General features: G+C 47.6%; 1 protein-coding gene across 5 annotated transcripts in view; it reads left to right on the plus strand.

Moving 5' to 3' along the window:
- Nucleotides 1–16,557, plus strand: part of LOC129855139 (transducin-like enhancer protein 4) — a 94,582-nt gene that overhangs the window by 14,057 nt on the left and 63,968 nt on the right. For all 5 annotated transcript variants that reach the window (XM_055922497.1, XM_055922495.1, XM_055922498.1 and 2 more), the window contains 2 exons: nt 235–332; nt 1,664–1,727. In XM_055922497.1, the coding sequence (XP_055778472.1) occupies nt 235–332; nt 1,664–1,727 (162 nt within the window). The remainder of the gene's footprint in view (nt 1–234; nt 333–1,663; nt 1,728–16,557) is intronic.

Genomic DNA, 16,557 nt, shown 5'->3' on the forward strand with positions numbered 1-16,557 from the left:
GAGAGGCGAGAGAGATGCTAATGTGAGAGGGGGAGGGAGACAGTCATTAGGAGTGAGAGAGGAGGAGGAAAGGGGAGAGAAGAAGAGGGTGGTTGGAGAGAAAAGAGTGAGAGAGTGTTTGTGAAAGAGGGGTGCGGAGAGATAAAGAGAGCAAGGACAATGTTTTATGATGTGTGTTGAAGTGACCTTACTCTCCCTTCTTCTTTCCTCTCTCCTTTCTTTTCTCTCCCCCAGGTCCCTATTCAGCCTGGCCAGTCTTTCAAGTTCACAGTCCTGGAGACCCTGGACCGCATCAAGGAGGAGTTCCAGTTCCTCCAGGCTCAATACCACAGGTGCTGTATACTCACTCACTACCCTCCACCTCCCCCTTATAGACTATACAGATAGTATATACACACCACCCTCCATCTTACCCCATGCAGGCATATGTAGGCACAATCCTAACGTAAAATCCATGTATGTAACTCAAAACTCCCATCTTCAGACACACAGATACATGGATAGCACAGACTTTTACTTCTATTCTGTGTTGATGTTTATGACATAAATTAGACACCATACAGTGGGGAAAAGACTACATGGATCTCCATCTCTGCCACTGCGCTACCTACGATATATATTGGGCTCCCGAGTGGCGCAGCGGTCTAAGGCACTGCATCTCAGTGGTGAGGTGTCACTACAAGCACCCTGGTTCGAATCCAGGCTGTATCACAACCAGCCGTGATTGGGAGTCCCATAGGGTGGTGCACAATTGGCCCAGAGACGTCTGGGTTTGGCCGGTGTAGGCCGTCATTGTAAATAAGAATTTGTTCTTAACTGACTTGCCTAGTTAAATAAAAAATAAATAAATGTATCTATATTTAAAAATGAACTATAGTTGTGTGATATTGTATGTCATAAACATTAATACACAATAGAAGTAAAGGTCTGTGCTATCTGTGTGTCTGAGGATTGTGTCCTATATGAATGCGTGTACCTCAGGGGGGAACTGCCCCTCCTCTCTCTAAAGGACTGGGGGATCCCCCTGGGAACCACTGTCACACTTCTACTGCTCCACTTATTATTCTGTGGAATATTACACGTCAGGCTTAATAATACTGCACTTGATGTATGTGAAAGCCAAGGATGGGTGCAGTGAACTATAAGGTTGATATAACACAGTCATACACAGGTCAAATGCAGGTAGTGATTCTAATCTTATCCATCATAGTCCACCTGGCACAGTGGCAGGGTGCAAGCCTGGTCCCAGATCTGTTTGTGCTGGTTTACCGACTCCTACGCTCGATGTCACAGGCTAGCAGGGTGTGGTGATATTGGTCTGTTCTGCCATATCATAGCAGAGTGTCTGTTTTATCAGAGTGTTAGCAGAGTAGAGTTGACCTCCAGACTGTGACCTTGGTGCTGAGAGCCCAGCTTCACACCATGAGCTGAATACTCATGGCCATAACTCTCTCGGTCACAGCAGTGAACAGTGTGTTGAAACTAGCATTGTTCTCAGCAGCCTGGATCCCATCGGTCTCTCTGTCTAATTGATCTAGACCCATAACCTTTTTCAGCTTTGACACAAAGGAGAGATTCAGGTTGAGCTGCAGCAGGGTAGGTCCTGTCTTAGATCAGTTTGTTGACACGTGTGTGTGTGTGTGTTTTCCCGCTTTCTCCGCAGCCTGAAACTGGAGTGTGAGAAGCTGGCCAGTGAGAAGACAGAGATGCAGAGACACTACATCATGGTAAGATCTATTCTATTTCCACCAGCGTTGGTTCACAGACATCAATGAGACAACGTGGAGAGGGAAGCCCTGTCTGTCTTGCTTTACAAAAATGCCCCTCTCCATTACACCAACATAGGAAACTATCTAGGAATGGGCAACTCCAGTCCTCGGGGGCCAAATTTTTCCCCATCCCAAGCAAACACAGCTGATTTAAAGTCATTGCGTTGTAAACTGAAGATCAGGGTTAGTTGATTATTGGAGTCAGGTGTGTTAGCTGGGTCTGGGGCAAAAGTGTGACACCAATCAGGCCCCCTGAGGACTGGAGTTGCCCATCCCTGATTCTAGCTTGTTGAGGAGTATCATCTTGAGTTAGGAGGATGAGACTCTCAGACTGTCCAAAAGCAGAACATGTCCCTCTCTGTCTCTCGCTCTACTCCCTCTGCAACAGCTTGAGCCCCTCCACATCAGTCTGTCTGCCTAAAGACTTGTATGTTATTAACTATGTCTACGTCTGTGGAACAAACACAGTGAGGACAACCTGAATATGATATGAACCATCTGCTGAGCAGCTCCCATTTCATCAATGAGAGAGAGAGAGAGATGGAAGAAAGTGAGTGAGAGAGACTGAGAGAAAGGGGAAGGGCAGTGCACAATGGTAGACAGACAGACACTACCTCAAACTAAGAGTATTCACACTGTTCTCTGTGACTGTGAGAGGCTGTCCTTTATGGATGATTTCACGTTTGCAGGGTTTGATGGATGATTGAGTTGGCGGTAGTTGGACAGATATGTAGGAGCCTTTACTCCAATGTGAGGAGAGACTACAGTGCACTCTGTGTTATAGACTGGGGGACAGTCAGCGACATTTGATCAACCCTCATGCATACATACTAAATGTCATGACCTTTGTGACCACAGGACTGTTGGTCAACAGCAGGAAGAAATAGGCTAAAACGTCTGTGAATGAAGCCTTTTCCATAGTGTTGGACTCCCTGGTCTCCATAGAGATGGAGGATAGCTGGGGAAGGTGCAATATACATGTACAATCGTAGAAAAAAGGGTTACAAATGCGTTCTTCGGCTGTCCCCGTAGGAGAACCCTGTTTGGTTCAAGGTACAGTAGTACTCTTTTGGGTTCTGTGTAGACATTTTGATTGTGTGTTTTACATCATTGTCTTGCTGCATGATCCAGCTACGCTTCAGCTTCAGCTCACAGACAAATGGCCTGACATTCTCCTGTAGAATTCTCTGATACAGAGAAGAATTCATGATTCCTCTGATAAGGCAAGTCGTCCAGGTCCTGAGGCAGCAAAGAATCCCCAAACCATCACACTACCACCACCATGCTTGACCGTTGGTATGAGGTTCTTACTGAGGAATCTAGTGTTTGATTTTTGCCAGGCATAATGGGGCCCATCTTGTCCAAAAAGTTTACTCAAGTTTGCCAGGAAGCACCTGGATGATCATCAAGACTCTTGGAAGAATGTTCTATGGACAGATGAGTCAAAAGTATAACTTTGGGTCCCATTATGCCTGGCGAAAAACCAAACACTGCATTTCAAAGTTAGAACCTCATACCAACGGTCAAGCATGGTTTACAAATCAAATCAAATTTGATTGGTCACATATATATGGTTAGCAGATGCGAGTGTAGCGAAATGCTTTTGATTCTGGTTCCGACAGTAATATCTAACAAGTAATATAACAATTCCCCAACAACTACCTAATAGACACAAATCTAAAAAGGGGTGAATGAGAATATGTACATATAAATATATGGATGAGCGATGGCCGAGCTGCATAGGCAAGGTGCAATAGATGGTATAAAATACAGTATATACATGTGATATGAGTAATGTAAGATATGTAAACATTATTAAAGTGGCATTATTTAAAGGGGCACTGTTTAAAGTGACTAGTGATCCATTTGTTGAAGTGTCCAGTGATTGGGTCTCAATGTAGACAGCAGCCTCCTGAGTTAGTGATGGCTGTTTAACAGTCTGATGGCCTTGAGATAGAAGCTATTCTTCAGTCTCTCGGGACCAGCTTTGATGCATCAGTACTGACCTCGGCTCCTGGATGATAGCGGGGTGAACAGGCAGTGGCTCGGGTGGTTGTTGTCTTTGATATATTTTGCCTTCCTGTGACATCGGGTGCTGTAGGTGTCCTGGAGGGCAGGTAGTTTGACCCCGGTGATGCGTTGTGCAGACCGCACCACCCTCTGGAGAGCCTTGCGGTTGTGGGCGGAGCAGTTGCTGTACCAGGCTGTGATACAGCCCGACAGGATGCTCTCGATTGTGGATCTGTGGAAGTTAGTCAGGGTTTTGGGTGACAAGCGAAATTTCTGTTGCGCCTTCTTCACCACACTGTCTGTGTGGGTGGACCATTTTAGTTTGTCATTGATATGTACGCTGAGGAAATTAAAACTTTCCACTTTCTCCACCGCTGTTCCTTCTATGTGGATAGTGGGGTCCTCCCTATGCTGTTTCCTGAAGTCCACAATCATCTCCTTTGTTTTGTTGACGTTGAGTGAGAGGTTGTTTTCATGACACCACACCATGCCCTCACCTCCTCCCTGTAGGCTGTCTCATCGTTGTTGGTAATCGAGCCCACTACTGTTGTGTCGTCTGCAAACTTGATGATTGAGTTGGTGGCGTGCATGGCCACGCAGTCGTGGGTGAGGGAATACAGGAGGGGGCTGAGCACACACCCTTGTGGGGCCTCAGTGTTGAGGGTCAGCGAGGTGGAGATGTTGTTTCATACCTTCACCATCTGGGGGCGGCCCGTCAGAAAGTCCAGGACCCAATTGCACAGGGTGAGGTTGAGACCCAGGGCCTCCAGCTTGATAATGAGATTGGATGGTACTATGGTGTTGAATGCTGAGCTGTAGTCAATGAACAGCATTCTTACATAGGTATTCCTCTTGTCCAGATAGGATAGGGCAGTGTGATGGCGATTGCATTGTCTGTGAACCTGTTAGGAGGGCTGGTAAGATGGAGGTGATATCCTTGACTAGTCTCTCAAAGCACTTCATGATGACAGAAGTGAGTGCTACTGGGCAGTAGTCATTTAGTACAGTTATCTTTGCCTTCTTGGGTACAGGAACAATTGTGGCCATCTTGAAGCATGTGGGGACAACAGACTGGGATAGGGAGAGATTGAATATGTCCGTAAACACACCAGCCAGCTGGTCTGTGCATGCTCTGAGGACGCGGCTATGGATGCCATCTGGGCCAGCAGCCTTGCGAGGGTTAATGCGTTTAAATGTTTTACTCACATCGGCCACGGATAAGGAAGGGGGCGTAGTTCTTGTTAGCGGACCGCGACGGTTGCACTGTATTATCCTCAAAGCGGGTGAAGAAGGTGTTTATTTTGTCTGGAAGCGTGACGTCGGTGTCCGTGACGTAGCTGGTTTTCATTTTGTAGTCTGTGATTTCCTGTAGACCCTACCACATAGGTCTCGTGTCTGAGCCGTTGAATTGGGACTCCACTTTGTATCTGTATCTGCATTTCGCTTGTTTGATTGCCTTGCGGAGGGAATAACTACACTGTTTATATTCAGCCATATTTCCAGACCTCTTTCCATGGTTAAATGCAGTGGTTCGTGGTGGTGGTAGTGTGATGGTTTGGGGATGCTTTGCTGCCTCAGGACCTGGATGATCCAAAACACACAATCAAGTCTACATGAAAATGGTTAAAAAGCAACAAATTATACTTTTTGGAATGGCTTAGTCAAAGTCCAGACCTAATCCCTATTGAAATGTTGTGGCAAGACTTGAAATGAGCAGGTCATGCTTGAAAACCCACAAATGTCGCTGAGTTAAAGCAGTTCTGCATGGAAGAGTGGACCAAAATTCCTCCACAGTGATGTGAGAGACTGATGAACTACAGGAAGCATTTGGTTGCAGTCATTGCATCTAAAAATGGCACAACCAGTTATTGAGTGTAAAGAGGCAATTACTTTTTCACACAGGGAAATTGGGTGTTGCATAACTTTTGAATAAATAAAATAAGTATCATTTTTTTTTGTTATTTGTAAACTCGGGTTCCCTTTATCTAATATTAGGTTTTGGTTGAAGATCGGATAACATTCGGAATCAAAAATATGCAAAAATATAGAAAATCACAAAGGGGGCAAATACTTTTTCACAGCACTGTATATTGGTGTACATACACGTTATGTAGAGTAGCCCATGAATGGCTGGGGTTGAGGTTAGCTCTGAGGAATGGTCTCTACCATCTGTGTCTGTGATGCCTACTGTATTGGCAGTGATCTGGAGGGAGGGAGTGTAAGGAACAGAAAGTGAGAAGGAGGGAGTTTGAGAAGGAGGGAGAAAGGCAGGGACAGGGGCTCAGGAGTGAGAAAGTGAGAGAAAGAAAATAGAAAAGAGAGGCTGAGAGAGAGAGAGATACAACACCAACAGAGAGAGACAGAGAATGTCAAAGATAGAGTGGCTGAGATGGAAAAGAGAGGGATAGAGAAAGAGAGCGTGAGCACAGACACGTAAATAATGTGAAGTAACAAGGTCTCAGTGGCTCCACAGTGGAGCTAACCCAGAAGGATATATTTTAGGTAGTTAGACAGTAGCCTTAAGACTTGTTTGCACAGGCAGTCCAGTCTTTCTTTAGACTGCTCCTACCATTCATTATTCTGTCATTTTAAAAACCAGGTATGGGATGTTCCCGCCCGCTAACGTACTACTTCCAGGGAATGACTTATGACTCGGCTGATGATGATAATGATGTTGAGCATGGAATAGACATCAGGATTAATTTGGAGCAGCATATTGGAATGTTTCCTCCATAAAACGAGGTAAAATCATAAGCATAAGCAGGCAGCAGGGGTTGGGTGGTGTTTTATACGTTTGATTAACGCACACTGCAGCTTTATGCATAAGCTAAATTCAGCAACAAAAAAGAAATGTCCCTTTTTCAGGACCCTGTCTTTCAAAGATAATTTGTAAAAATCCAAATAACTTCACAGATATTCGTTGTAAAGGGTTTAAACACTGTTTCTCATGCTTGTTCAATGAACCATAAACAATTAATGAACATGCATGTCACAATGGCGTGTATAAGTGGCAGAGGAAGTCAGGCGCAGGAGAGTCAAAATAGAGTGTAGCATGGAGTACTTTAATTAAAGTCCCAGTAATTTGCTCCATAACACTCACGGAAAAATATAATACAAATCTGGGTACGAAGACCCATCGCACACCTATACACAAACAACACAACACTTGACAACGAACAATCTCTGACAAACACATGAAGGGAAACAGAGGGTTAAATACACAACAGGTAATGAATGGGATTGACAACAGGTGTGTGGGAAGACAAGACAAAACCAATGGAAAATGAAAAGTGGATCGATGATGGCTAGAAGGCCGGTGAAGTCGACCGCCGAACACCGCCCGGACAAGGAGAGGCAACGACTTCGGTAGAAGTCGTGACAATGCACCTGTGGAACGGTCGTTAAGACACTAACAGCTTACAGACGGTAGGCAATTAAGGTCACAGTTATGAAAACTTAGGACACGAAAGAGGCCTTTCTACTGACTCTGAAAAACACAAAAATAAAGATGCCCAGGGTTCATGTTCATCTGCGTAAACGAGCGTTAGGCATGCTGCAAGGAGGCATGAGGACTGCAGATGTGGCAGGGCAATAAATTGCAATGTCCGTACTGTGAGACGCCTAAGACAGCGCTACAGGGAGACAGGACGGACAGCTGATCGTCCTCACAGTGGTAGACCACATGTAACAACACCTGCACAGGACCGGTACATCCAAACATCACACCTGCAGAACAGGTACAGGATGGCAACAAAACAACTGCCCGAGTTACACCAGGAACGCACAATCCCTCCATCAGTGCTCAGACTGTCCGCAATAGGCTGGACTGAGGGCTTGTAGGCCTGTTGTAAGGCAGGTCCTCACCAGACATCACCGGTAACAACGTCGCCTATGGGCACAAACCCACCGTTGCTGGACCAGACAGGACTGTCAAAAAACTGCTCTTCACTGACGAGTCGCGGGTTTGTCTCACCAGGGGTGATGGTCCGATTCGCGTTTATCGTTGAAGGAATGTGCATTACACCGAGGCCTGTACTCTGGAGCGGGATCGATTTGGAGGTGGAAGGTCTGTCATGGTCTGGGGCGGTGTGTCACGGCATCATCGGACTGAGCTCGTTGTCATGGCAGGCAATCTAAATGCTGTGCGTTACAGGGAAGACATCCTCCTCCCTCATGTGGTACCCTTCCTGCAGGCTCATCCTGGCATGACCCTCCAGCATGACACTGCCACCAGCCATACTGCTCGTTCAGTGCGTGATTTCCTGCAAGACAGGAATGTCAGTGTTCTGCCATGGCCAGCGAAGAGCTCGGATCTCAATCCCATTGAGCACATCTGGGACCTGTTGGATCGGAGGGTGAGGGCTAGGGCCATTCCCCCCCAGAAATGTCCGGGAACTTGCAGGTGTGTTGGTGGAGGAGTGGGGTAACATCTCACAGCAAGAGATGGCAAATCTGGTCCATGAGGTGGAGATGCACTGCAGTACTTAATGCAGCTGGTGGCCACACCAGATACTGACTGTTACTTTTGATTTTGACTCCCCGTTTGTTCAGGGACACATTATTCCATTTCTGTTAGTCACATGTCTGTGGAACTTGTTCAGTTTATGTCTCAGTTGTTGAATCTTGTTATGTTCATACAAATATTTACACGTTAAGTTTGCTGAAAATAAACGCAGTGAGGTTTCTTTTTTATGGAACTCGTCTCTGTTAGATATGGAAGCCGTCTCTGTGGTAGTCTACAGAGACATGGACACGAGAGGGTGTCTGCGGGCGCCTTGTTTCTGGTTGTTGTATTTATAATTCATGGGGCTCAGATTTCACAGCTCTCCTGAAATCTGTGTATTTGCAGCCATTTTTATCCCAATATCAAATCATTTCTGGGTAATAATTAAGCACCTTACTGTGATTGTTTTCAATTAAAATGGTAAAAAAGGGTCCTCCTGAGTGGCGCAGCGGTCTAAGGCACTGCAGTGCTTGAGGTGTCACTACAGATCTGGATTCGATACTGGGCTGTGTCGCAGCCGGCCGTGACCGAGAGACATATTTGGTCCAGCATCGTCCTGGTTAGGGGAGGGTTTGCCTGGCCGGGATGTCCTTATCCCATCGCACTCTAGCGACTCCTGTGGCGGGCCGGGCCCATGCACGCTGACATAATTGCCAGGTGTACTGTGTTTCCTCCGACACATTGGTGCGGCTGGTTTCCGGGTTAAGTGAGCAGTGTGTCAAGAAGCAGTGCGACTTGACAGGGTCATGTTTCGGAGGACGCATGGCTCTCGACCTTCGCCTCTCCCGAGTCCGTACGCGAGTTGCAGCGATGGAATAAGACTGTAACTACCAATTTGAATATCACAAAAATTGTGTGTAAAAAGTAAAAAATATTTCTCAAGCAAGAATTTTGCTAGGACATCTTACCCAAATAGGCTGAAATTCAGGCAGGCTTTTCAAAAGGCATTATCATAATTTTCACACTATTATTCCAACCTCAAAACACAGGAAAATCACGTTTTTGGCTGACCTGGGCCTAAATAAGAGCACACATTTCACTGTCTGATCAGAGAATGAGAGGTATCTGTCAGTGTCAGGCCTGAGACAGGGAGACAGAGGTTGGCATGTGTCTGGGTCATTTCTGTGGGTTTTAGGAGTGTGTTTGTGTGTGTGTTTAGTATTTGTGTGTAGTGTTTCTGTTTGGAATAGAGGGGGTCTGCAGTGGTCCAGTTTTAATGACCATCCATGTGGTCACATGCACCATAACCCTGTGTGTTCATGTGTGTTTGCGTGCTATACATCCCCGCAGGGGGGAGGGGTGTTTGTGAGGGGGGTGGATTAATGCACTACTCTCAGCCGCTTACTCCACCCCCAGCTTATCTGTCTGATTCAGCCTGACAAACTGTGCTCTCTTCAGGAACATTACAGTCACAGATTGCGAAAGAGAGATGGAGAGAGGGAGATGGAGAGAGAGATGGAGTGTCTGAGTGTCAGAAGAGGGGGGGGGGGGGGGGGGGGGGAGAGAACCAGGGCAGAGGGGGAGAGGGGAAGGGATGAGGATATAATTGTAAAAGGAATGCACCCTGGTAAGCTAACCATTTCTATGACATATGATAGTGCGAGCTGAGGATTTAGGGAGAAAAAAAGGGTCCAGGAGGATTGTGTTTTAAGAGTCTTCAACCTGCCTCGATTGTCTGGTAACATGTAGGAACACAGCAGAACACACATCTTTACAAAGATTGGCTGCTGGTGGCTCTATTGACATTTGTCAGCAGAATACCACCCTGCATCCCACTGCTGGCTTGCTTCTGAAGTTAAGCAGGGTTGGTCCTGGATGGGAGACCAGATGCTGCTGGAAGTGGTGTTGGAGGGCCAGTAGGAGGCACCCTTTCCTCTGGTCTAAGAAAATATCCCTTGTGTAGGGTGCTGTCTTTCGGATGGGATGTTAAACAGGTGTCCTGACTCTCTCTGGTCACTAAAGATCTCATGGCACTTATTGTAAGACCCTGGGGTCCTGACTAAATTTCTTATCTGGCTCTCATATCATCACAGTCCCCATAATCATCCCCAGCTTACAATTGGCTCATTCATCTCCTCTCCCCTGTAACTATTCCCCAGGTTGTTGTTGTAAATGAGAATGTGTTCTCAGTCAACTTACCTGGTAAAATAAAAATATGCCCCTCATACTCTAGGCCTAATGAGAAAGGCTACGCCAAGGTCAATCCATTTTGGTTGGGATTTGGTCATATTTCTCCAACTCTGATGATGAATCAAGAAGTAAAGATTTTCTATCCTAAATCTACTTTTAGTTATTTCTGAATGTGGAGTTTACAGAGCTAAAAGTCAGACCTCACCAGTCTTAAGGACATGTGAGTAAAGCTTGCTAATGAATGTATTAATACACTGATGGTATCTGTTGGTGTGGGAGGAGAGCGAGAAGTGGAGAGACAGGCACCACCTGAGGGATGCTGATAAACAATGCAGTCTACGTGCACACACACCCACACACACACACACTCACACACACACTCACACACCCACACACACACACTCACACACATACCATTTAGCCAAATCACCTTGGATTAGATGCACTCCACAGAGCATCTTCTTAAGTCTGGAGATTTAACAGAATAGTAAAGACACAGGCTGGCTGGCTGGCTGGTGAGACACTTTGACACTCACTCAACACGATGAGTCACTGAAATGGAGGAAGGGCAAACGAGAGCGCAAACACTCTGAAATGAATGGAAGGAGAGAGAGAGAGAAAGAAAAGAGGAGCAGCTGGTTGAGTGAAATGAAGTACTGATTGCTTAATGCATTGGTTGCTCAGATGACTGTGTGTGTGAATGTGAGTGTGTGAGTGCTAGAGAAAGGAATAGAAAGACAGAGTGGGGGTGATGTTGTTGATGGTTTAGGACTATCACATGACAAGAGATTAGTTAGCCAATGACTTGCTTATGGTAGTCCATCGAATCTGATGATGACTTCCACTTCTGAGTTAACAGTGAATTCTTTGACTGTGGAGTCCAATCTGAGATCCACAAACTGTATTGCAGGTGGGGCATATGCAGTCTGTGTTGGCGGGGGTAGGCATGGTTGTATGTCTCCTGAGCTGTTTTGCTGTCTCTTTGTGCTCCTCTCCTCCTCCCACCTGTGTACACCGCTCTGGCAGAGCTGCCGCCAGGTGGAACGGTCGACAGCAGCATCCTCTAGGTCTGTGGATTTGATGTTGCATTGCTTCAGCAATGGTTTTAGCTGGTCCTTGTAGTGCTTCATCTGCCCCCCTGCAGATCGCCGGCCAAGATGTATCTGGCCATACAGGATTTTCCGTGGCAAGTGCTCCTCAGACATTCTAATGAAATGCCTAAGCCAGCGCAGTTGGTGCAGGGTGACCATGGCCTCCATACTCTTGCAGTTGGTCTTAGCAAGTATTTCTGTATAGGGCACACGGTTGCACCAGGTGATTCCCAGAATGTGCTGCAGACGTCTTATGTGGAATCGCTCGAGCGGTTTGTTGTGGCGACTGTAAATGACCCAGTCTTCACAGCTGTAATGAAGTGTGGTGATGCAGACGGCTTGACAGACGGCGATTGTGGTGTGGAGGTGGAGATCCCTGTTTTGGAAGACCCTGCCTCTGAGTTTCCCGAAGGCAGCAAATGCTTGCTTGATCCTATTTTGAATTCCAAGGTCGATGCTGCAGCCCTCTGAGAGGATGCTGCCCAGGTAATTGAAGGACGTGACTATTGTCAGTGATTTATGTTAAATGGTGAAGACAGGCATGGTGGGTGGAGGGCCGGATCTCCATTGACAGACCACCTCTGTCTTGGTGGTGTTGATAGACAGTCCCATCCTGCTATAGACCCTCATAGATGCTACAAGGATGGACTGAAAGTCTTCTGGAGTGTGGGCCACAAGAGTACAGTCATCAGCATACTGCAGCTCAAGAACCCGCTCCGTCAAAACCTTGGTGGTTACTTGGAGCCTCCTTATGTTGAATAGGTTTCCATCCGGTCTGAAGTACACTGGAAAAGCCGGGTGGCACATAGGAGGAAGATGTTAAAGAGTACCGGTGCCAGCACACATCCCTGTCTCACACTGATGCTTACTCCAAAGGGCACTGACTCCTGCCCTCCTATGGCCATCGGAGCCATCATCCCATCATGGAACTGGCAAAGGATGTTGACACATTTGTCTGGACAGCCACATTTGAGTAGAATGCCCCATAGTAGTTCCCTGCTCACAATGTTGAAGTCCTTGGAGAGGTCGACAAATGTCATGAAAAGGTCCTGATGTTGTTCACGTTACTTCTCCTGGAGTTGCTGTGCCGTGAATATCATGTCGACCGTCTCCTGTTCTTTTTGAAGCCGCACTGTGACTCTGGCAGCAGTTCCTCTGTGATGTTGTTCACCAGCATGTGTAGCATCACCTTGGCCACGAACTTGCCGGCCACTGCCAGAAGGGATATCCCCCGGCTGTTGCCGCAGATGGACTTGTCACCCTTGTTCTTATAGATGGTGACAATGTTTGCATCCCGCCACTGTTGGGGGGACAATCTCCAGGTCCCAAACCTCAGTGATGCACTGGTGGACCGTTCTGGTGCAGAAGTAACCTCCCTTCTTAAGTAGTTGTCAGCACCAGGGGTCTTGTTGTTCTTGAGGGAATGGATAGCTGATAACACCTCCTGGAAGGTTGGCAAATGGTTCAAGTCTTGAATGGGTGGACGGACAGGCAGTTCTTCCAGGATGGAGTGGTCTGATTGAGTAGTGCTTCAAAGTGGTCAGCCCACCTCATCAGGATCTGGTTTTGGTCCTTCAAGAGAGTCAGACCATCGGCTGTTTTCATGGTTGTGATGGAGTGACTTCTAGGGCCATAGATAGCTTTAATTGAGTTGTAGAAATTGTGCATGCCGTTTTTGTCGACATAAATTTGGATTTCTTGTTTCTTATTCATCCACCATTCGTTCTGCAGAGCACGCAAGGTTGGATGCACTTCCTTGCGCGATGCACACCATTGCTTGCAAAGGGTCGCAGATGTGGGGCTGTTGAAAGTAGCCCTGTGCGCTTTGTGCATATTGTCCAGTAAGGTTGTGATGGTGTCAGAGTTCTCATCGAACCACTCCTGATGTTTCCTACCTCTGTAGCCAATGGAGTGGGCCGCTGCCTGATAGAGCACTGAGCTAATAGATGCCCACTTCTGGTCCATGGGGTCCTCTGCGCTCAGAAGAGGCTCAGTCTTCCTCAGCCTTTCAGCGAGAAAGCAACGGAACTCGTCCATTACTGTAGCTTTCTCAAGCCAGATTCAGTGCAGACGCCTCTTCCTGAACTTCAGCTGAGATTGGGAGGATGTATTCTCACCTGGGGTTTAGCCAGTATCATACGGTGATCTGTCCAGCATTCTGCACCCCTCGTGGTAGGTGTCAACAGAACGTCGTTAGTGTCAGAATGTCTCACTATGACGTAGTCAATCAGGTGCCAATGTTTGGAGCGTGAGTGCAGCTATGATGTTTTATATTTGTTCTTCTGCTGGAACAAGGTGTTAGTGACAATGAGATTGTGCTCGGCACATAGAGTTAGCAGTCTCATGCCGTTCTCATTGACCTGGCCAACACCATGCCTCCGCTCCATATCCTTTTGTTCTGTCCCACCCTAGTGTTGAAGTCACCCAGCAGAAATATCTTGTCATTCCTGGGGATGCGGTGTGACTGGTAGAAGCAGTCCTTTGCCTCATTTTCAGATGGTAACTTGGGTGCGTATGCACTGAGAAGAGTAGCATAACGCATCTTGGCTAGGGGGATACCAAGAGACATGAGTCTTTCACTTATGCCGACAGGTGTTTCGGTGAGCCTGGGTGGTAGGCTGTTCTTAATTGCCAGTCCCACACCGTGCTGATGTTGTCCACCCGGAGGGTAACCTTTCCAGAAGAAGGTGTAGCCTTCTCCCTCCTCTTTCAGGGAACCTTCATCCGGGAACCTGCTCTCACTCAGGGCAGCAAAGTCAATGTTTTAGAGCCTTAGTTCTGTAGCAATCAAAGCTGTTCTCCGATGGGGTCTATCGCTATTATCGTCAGTGTCCAAGAGTTCTGATGTTCCATTTCGCCAGTTTCAGGGGAATTGTTTTCTTTAGCTTTTTTTGACCGCTGAGTGGAACTCCCTATAGGTGCGGTAGCCTATATGGATGGAGTGAATTTTTAGGCCACCTTTTCAAGGCCTCTCCCCAGCTGGGGTGAACAATGTGCTCCTAAATAGGGCTGCTCAGTTACACAGGGGTCTGCTGTGAGCAGCTGCCACCCAACTGCTAGCAACCATAATAGTCCTGTGCCGCTGGCGTGCAGGGGTTTGATTAAGGGCTCCCGATACATCCACTCCTACCCCGTCACCAGACACCCCAACACAGCCAGACTTTAGTCCGGTTTCCAGTTGATGGCTTCACCGAGGTCAGAAATGGATACCTGCTCAAAGGAAGTTATTTAAAGTGCCGCTGAAGGTGCGCAATCCACAACAGCACTGTAGAAAGGGGAAATTCCAGTGGCAAGGGGGAAACCCAGGATGACCAGTATCTTCTACAGCTGCGGGAGGCTGCCGGAAACCCAGTCTGTCGGCGTCCGCCATTACACTGCCTTTGTCATAACAGACTAACAGACTAACCCACAAGGCAGCGGGCGGCGGGCAACTGTCTAGTGCAGGAGTGCCTAGGTAGAGGTTAGTTGCATGCCCGCTTTCTACGTGTTTGCATACTCTCGTTACAGCTCTCTGCTGCCGGCTAGCCCTTGTGGTGGATTCATGCACAAGTCATGCACAAAGTCTCCCCTTGCCGGTACAAAGCCTCTCCATGACCAAGACTCCTGTCGGGCCTCCTCGCAGCAGCACACGTTGACTGGTTGTCTTTTAACTCCAGGCTAACTGGCAGGGGATCTCTTAGCAGCAGTGGGCCCCAGAGATGCATCTGTACAGGCCCACCTCTGTGTTGACACACCCTGACAGCCATCAACCACTAGCCAATTACAGACATTGTCTCACTACAGTGACCTAGCAGGGTCTAGTGTGAGGGCCAACACACTCACACCAAGCTGCATGGTCGATCCTCACCATCAAGTTAATGCACGCGTTCACACACACACACACACACACACACACACACACACACACACACACACACACACACACACACACACACACACACACACACACACACACACACACACACACACACACACACACACACACACACACACACACACACACACACACACACACACAGTGTCACACACACACGCACACACACACACACACACACACACACACACACACACACACACACACACACACACACACACACACACACACACACACACACACACACACACACACAGTGTCACACACCACACACACCCTCCTCGTTGTGGTGGTTGGGGAGGTGACGTCAGCATCAGCAGGCTGTTTTTCTGCCGGGCTTAGCCTTCGCCACATCCGCCACACGCCGTGCACAATCTGCTCCAGACCGACACACACACAAGCATACACCAGGTATTATACACATAGCGCTCAATGAGAATGCACTGACACGAGAGGGAGATTATATAATGGTGGGCGGTGGGGGAGTAGGACGGGGGGCTGACAGTCATGCAGTCAGCTAGGGGAAGATGAAGCCATTGAGAAACAGAACAGACAAACCTGCACAACTCTACAACAACGCTGCTCCGCTCTGCTGTCTGTCTGTAGTAGATCAGCCCTGATAACAGCTCTGCTGTCTGTAGTAGATCAGCCCTGATAACAGCTCTGTGGCTGTCTGTAGTAGATCAGCCCTGATAACAGCTCTGCTGTCTGTCTGTAGTAGATCAGCCCTGATAACAGCTCTGCTGTCTGTATTAGATCAGCCCTGATAACAGCTCTGCTGTCTGTCTGTAGTAGATCAGCCCTGATAACAGCTCTGCTGTCTGTCTGTAGTAGATCAGCCCTGATAACAGCTCTGCTGTCTGTAGTAGATCAGCCCTGATAACAGCTCTGCTGTCTGTCTGTAGTAGATCAGCCCTGATAACAGCTCTGCTGTCTGTAGTAGATCAGCCCTGATAACAGCTCTGCTGTCTGTCTGTAGTAGATCAGCCCTGATAACAGCTCTGCTGTCTGTCTGTAGTAGATCAGCCCTGATAACAGCTCTGCTGTCTGTCTGTAGTAGATCAGCCCTGATAACAGCTCTGCTGTCTGTCTGTAGTAGATCAGCCCTGATAACAGCTCTGCTGTCTGTAGTAGATCAGCCCTGATAACAGCTCTGCTGTCTGTCTGTAGTAGATCAGC

This window comes from Salvelinus fontinalis, chromosome 5, assembly GCF_029448725.1.
Source record: "Salvelinus fontinalis isolate EN_2023a chromosome 5, ASM2944872v1, whole genome shotgun sequence".
Taxonomy (NCBI): domain Eukaryota; kingdom Metazoa; phylum Chordata; class Actinopteri; order Salmoniformes; family Salmonidae; genus Salvelinus; species Salvelinus fontinalis.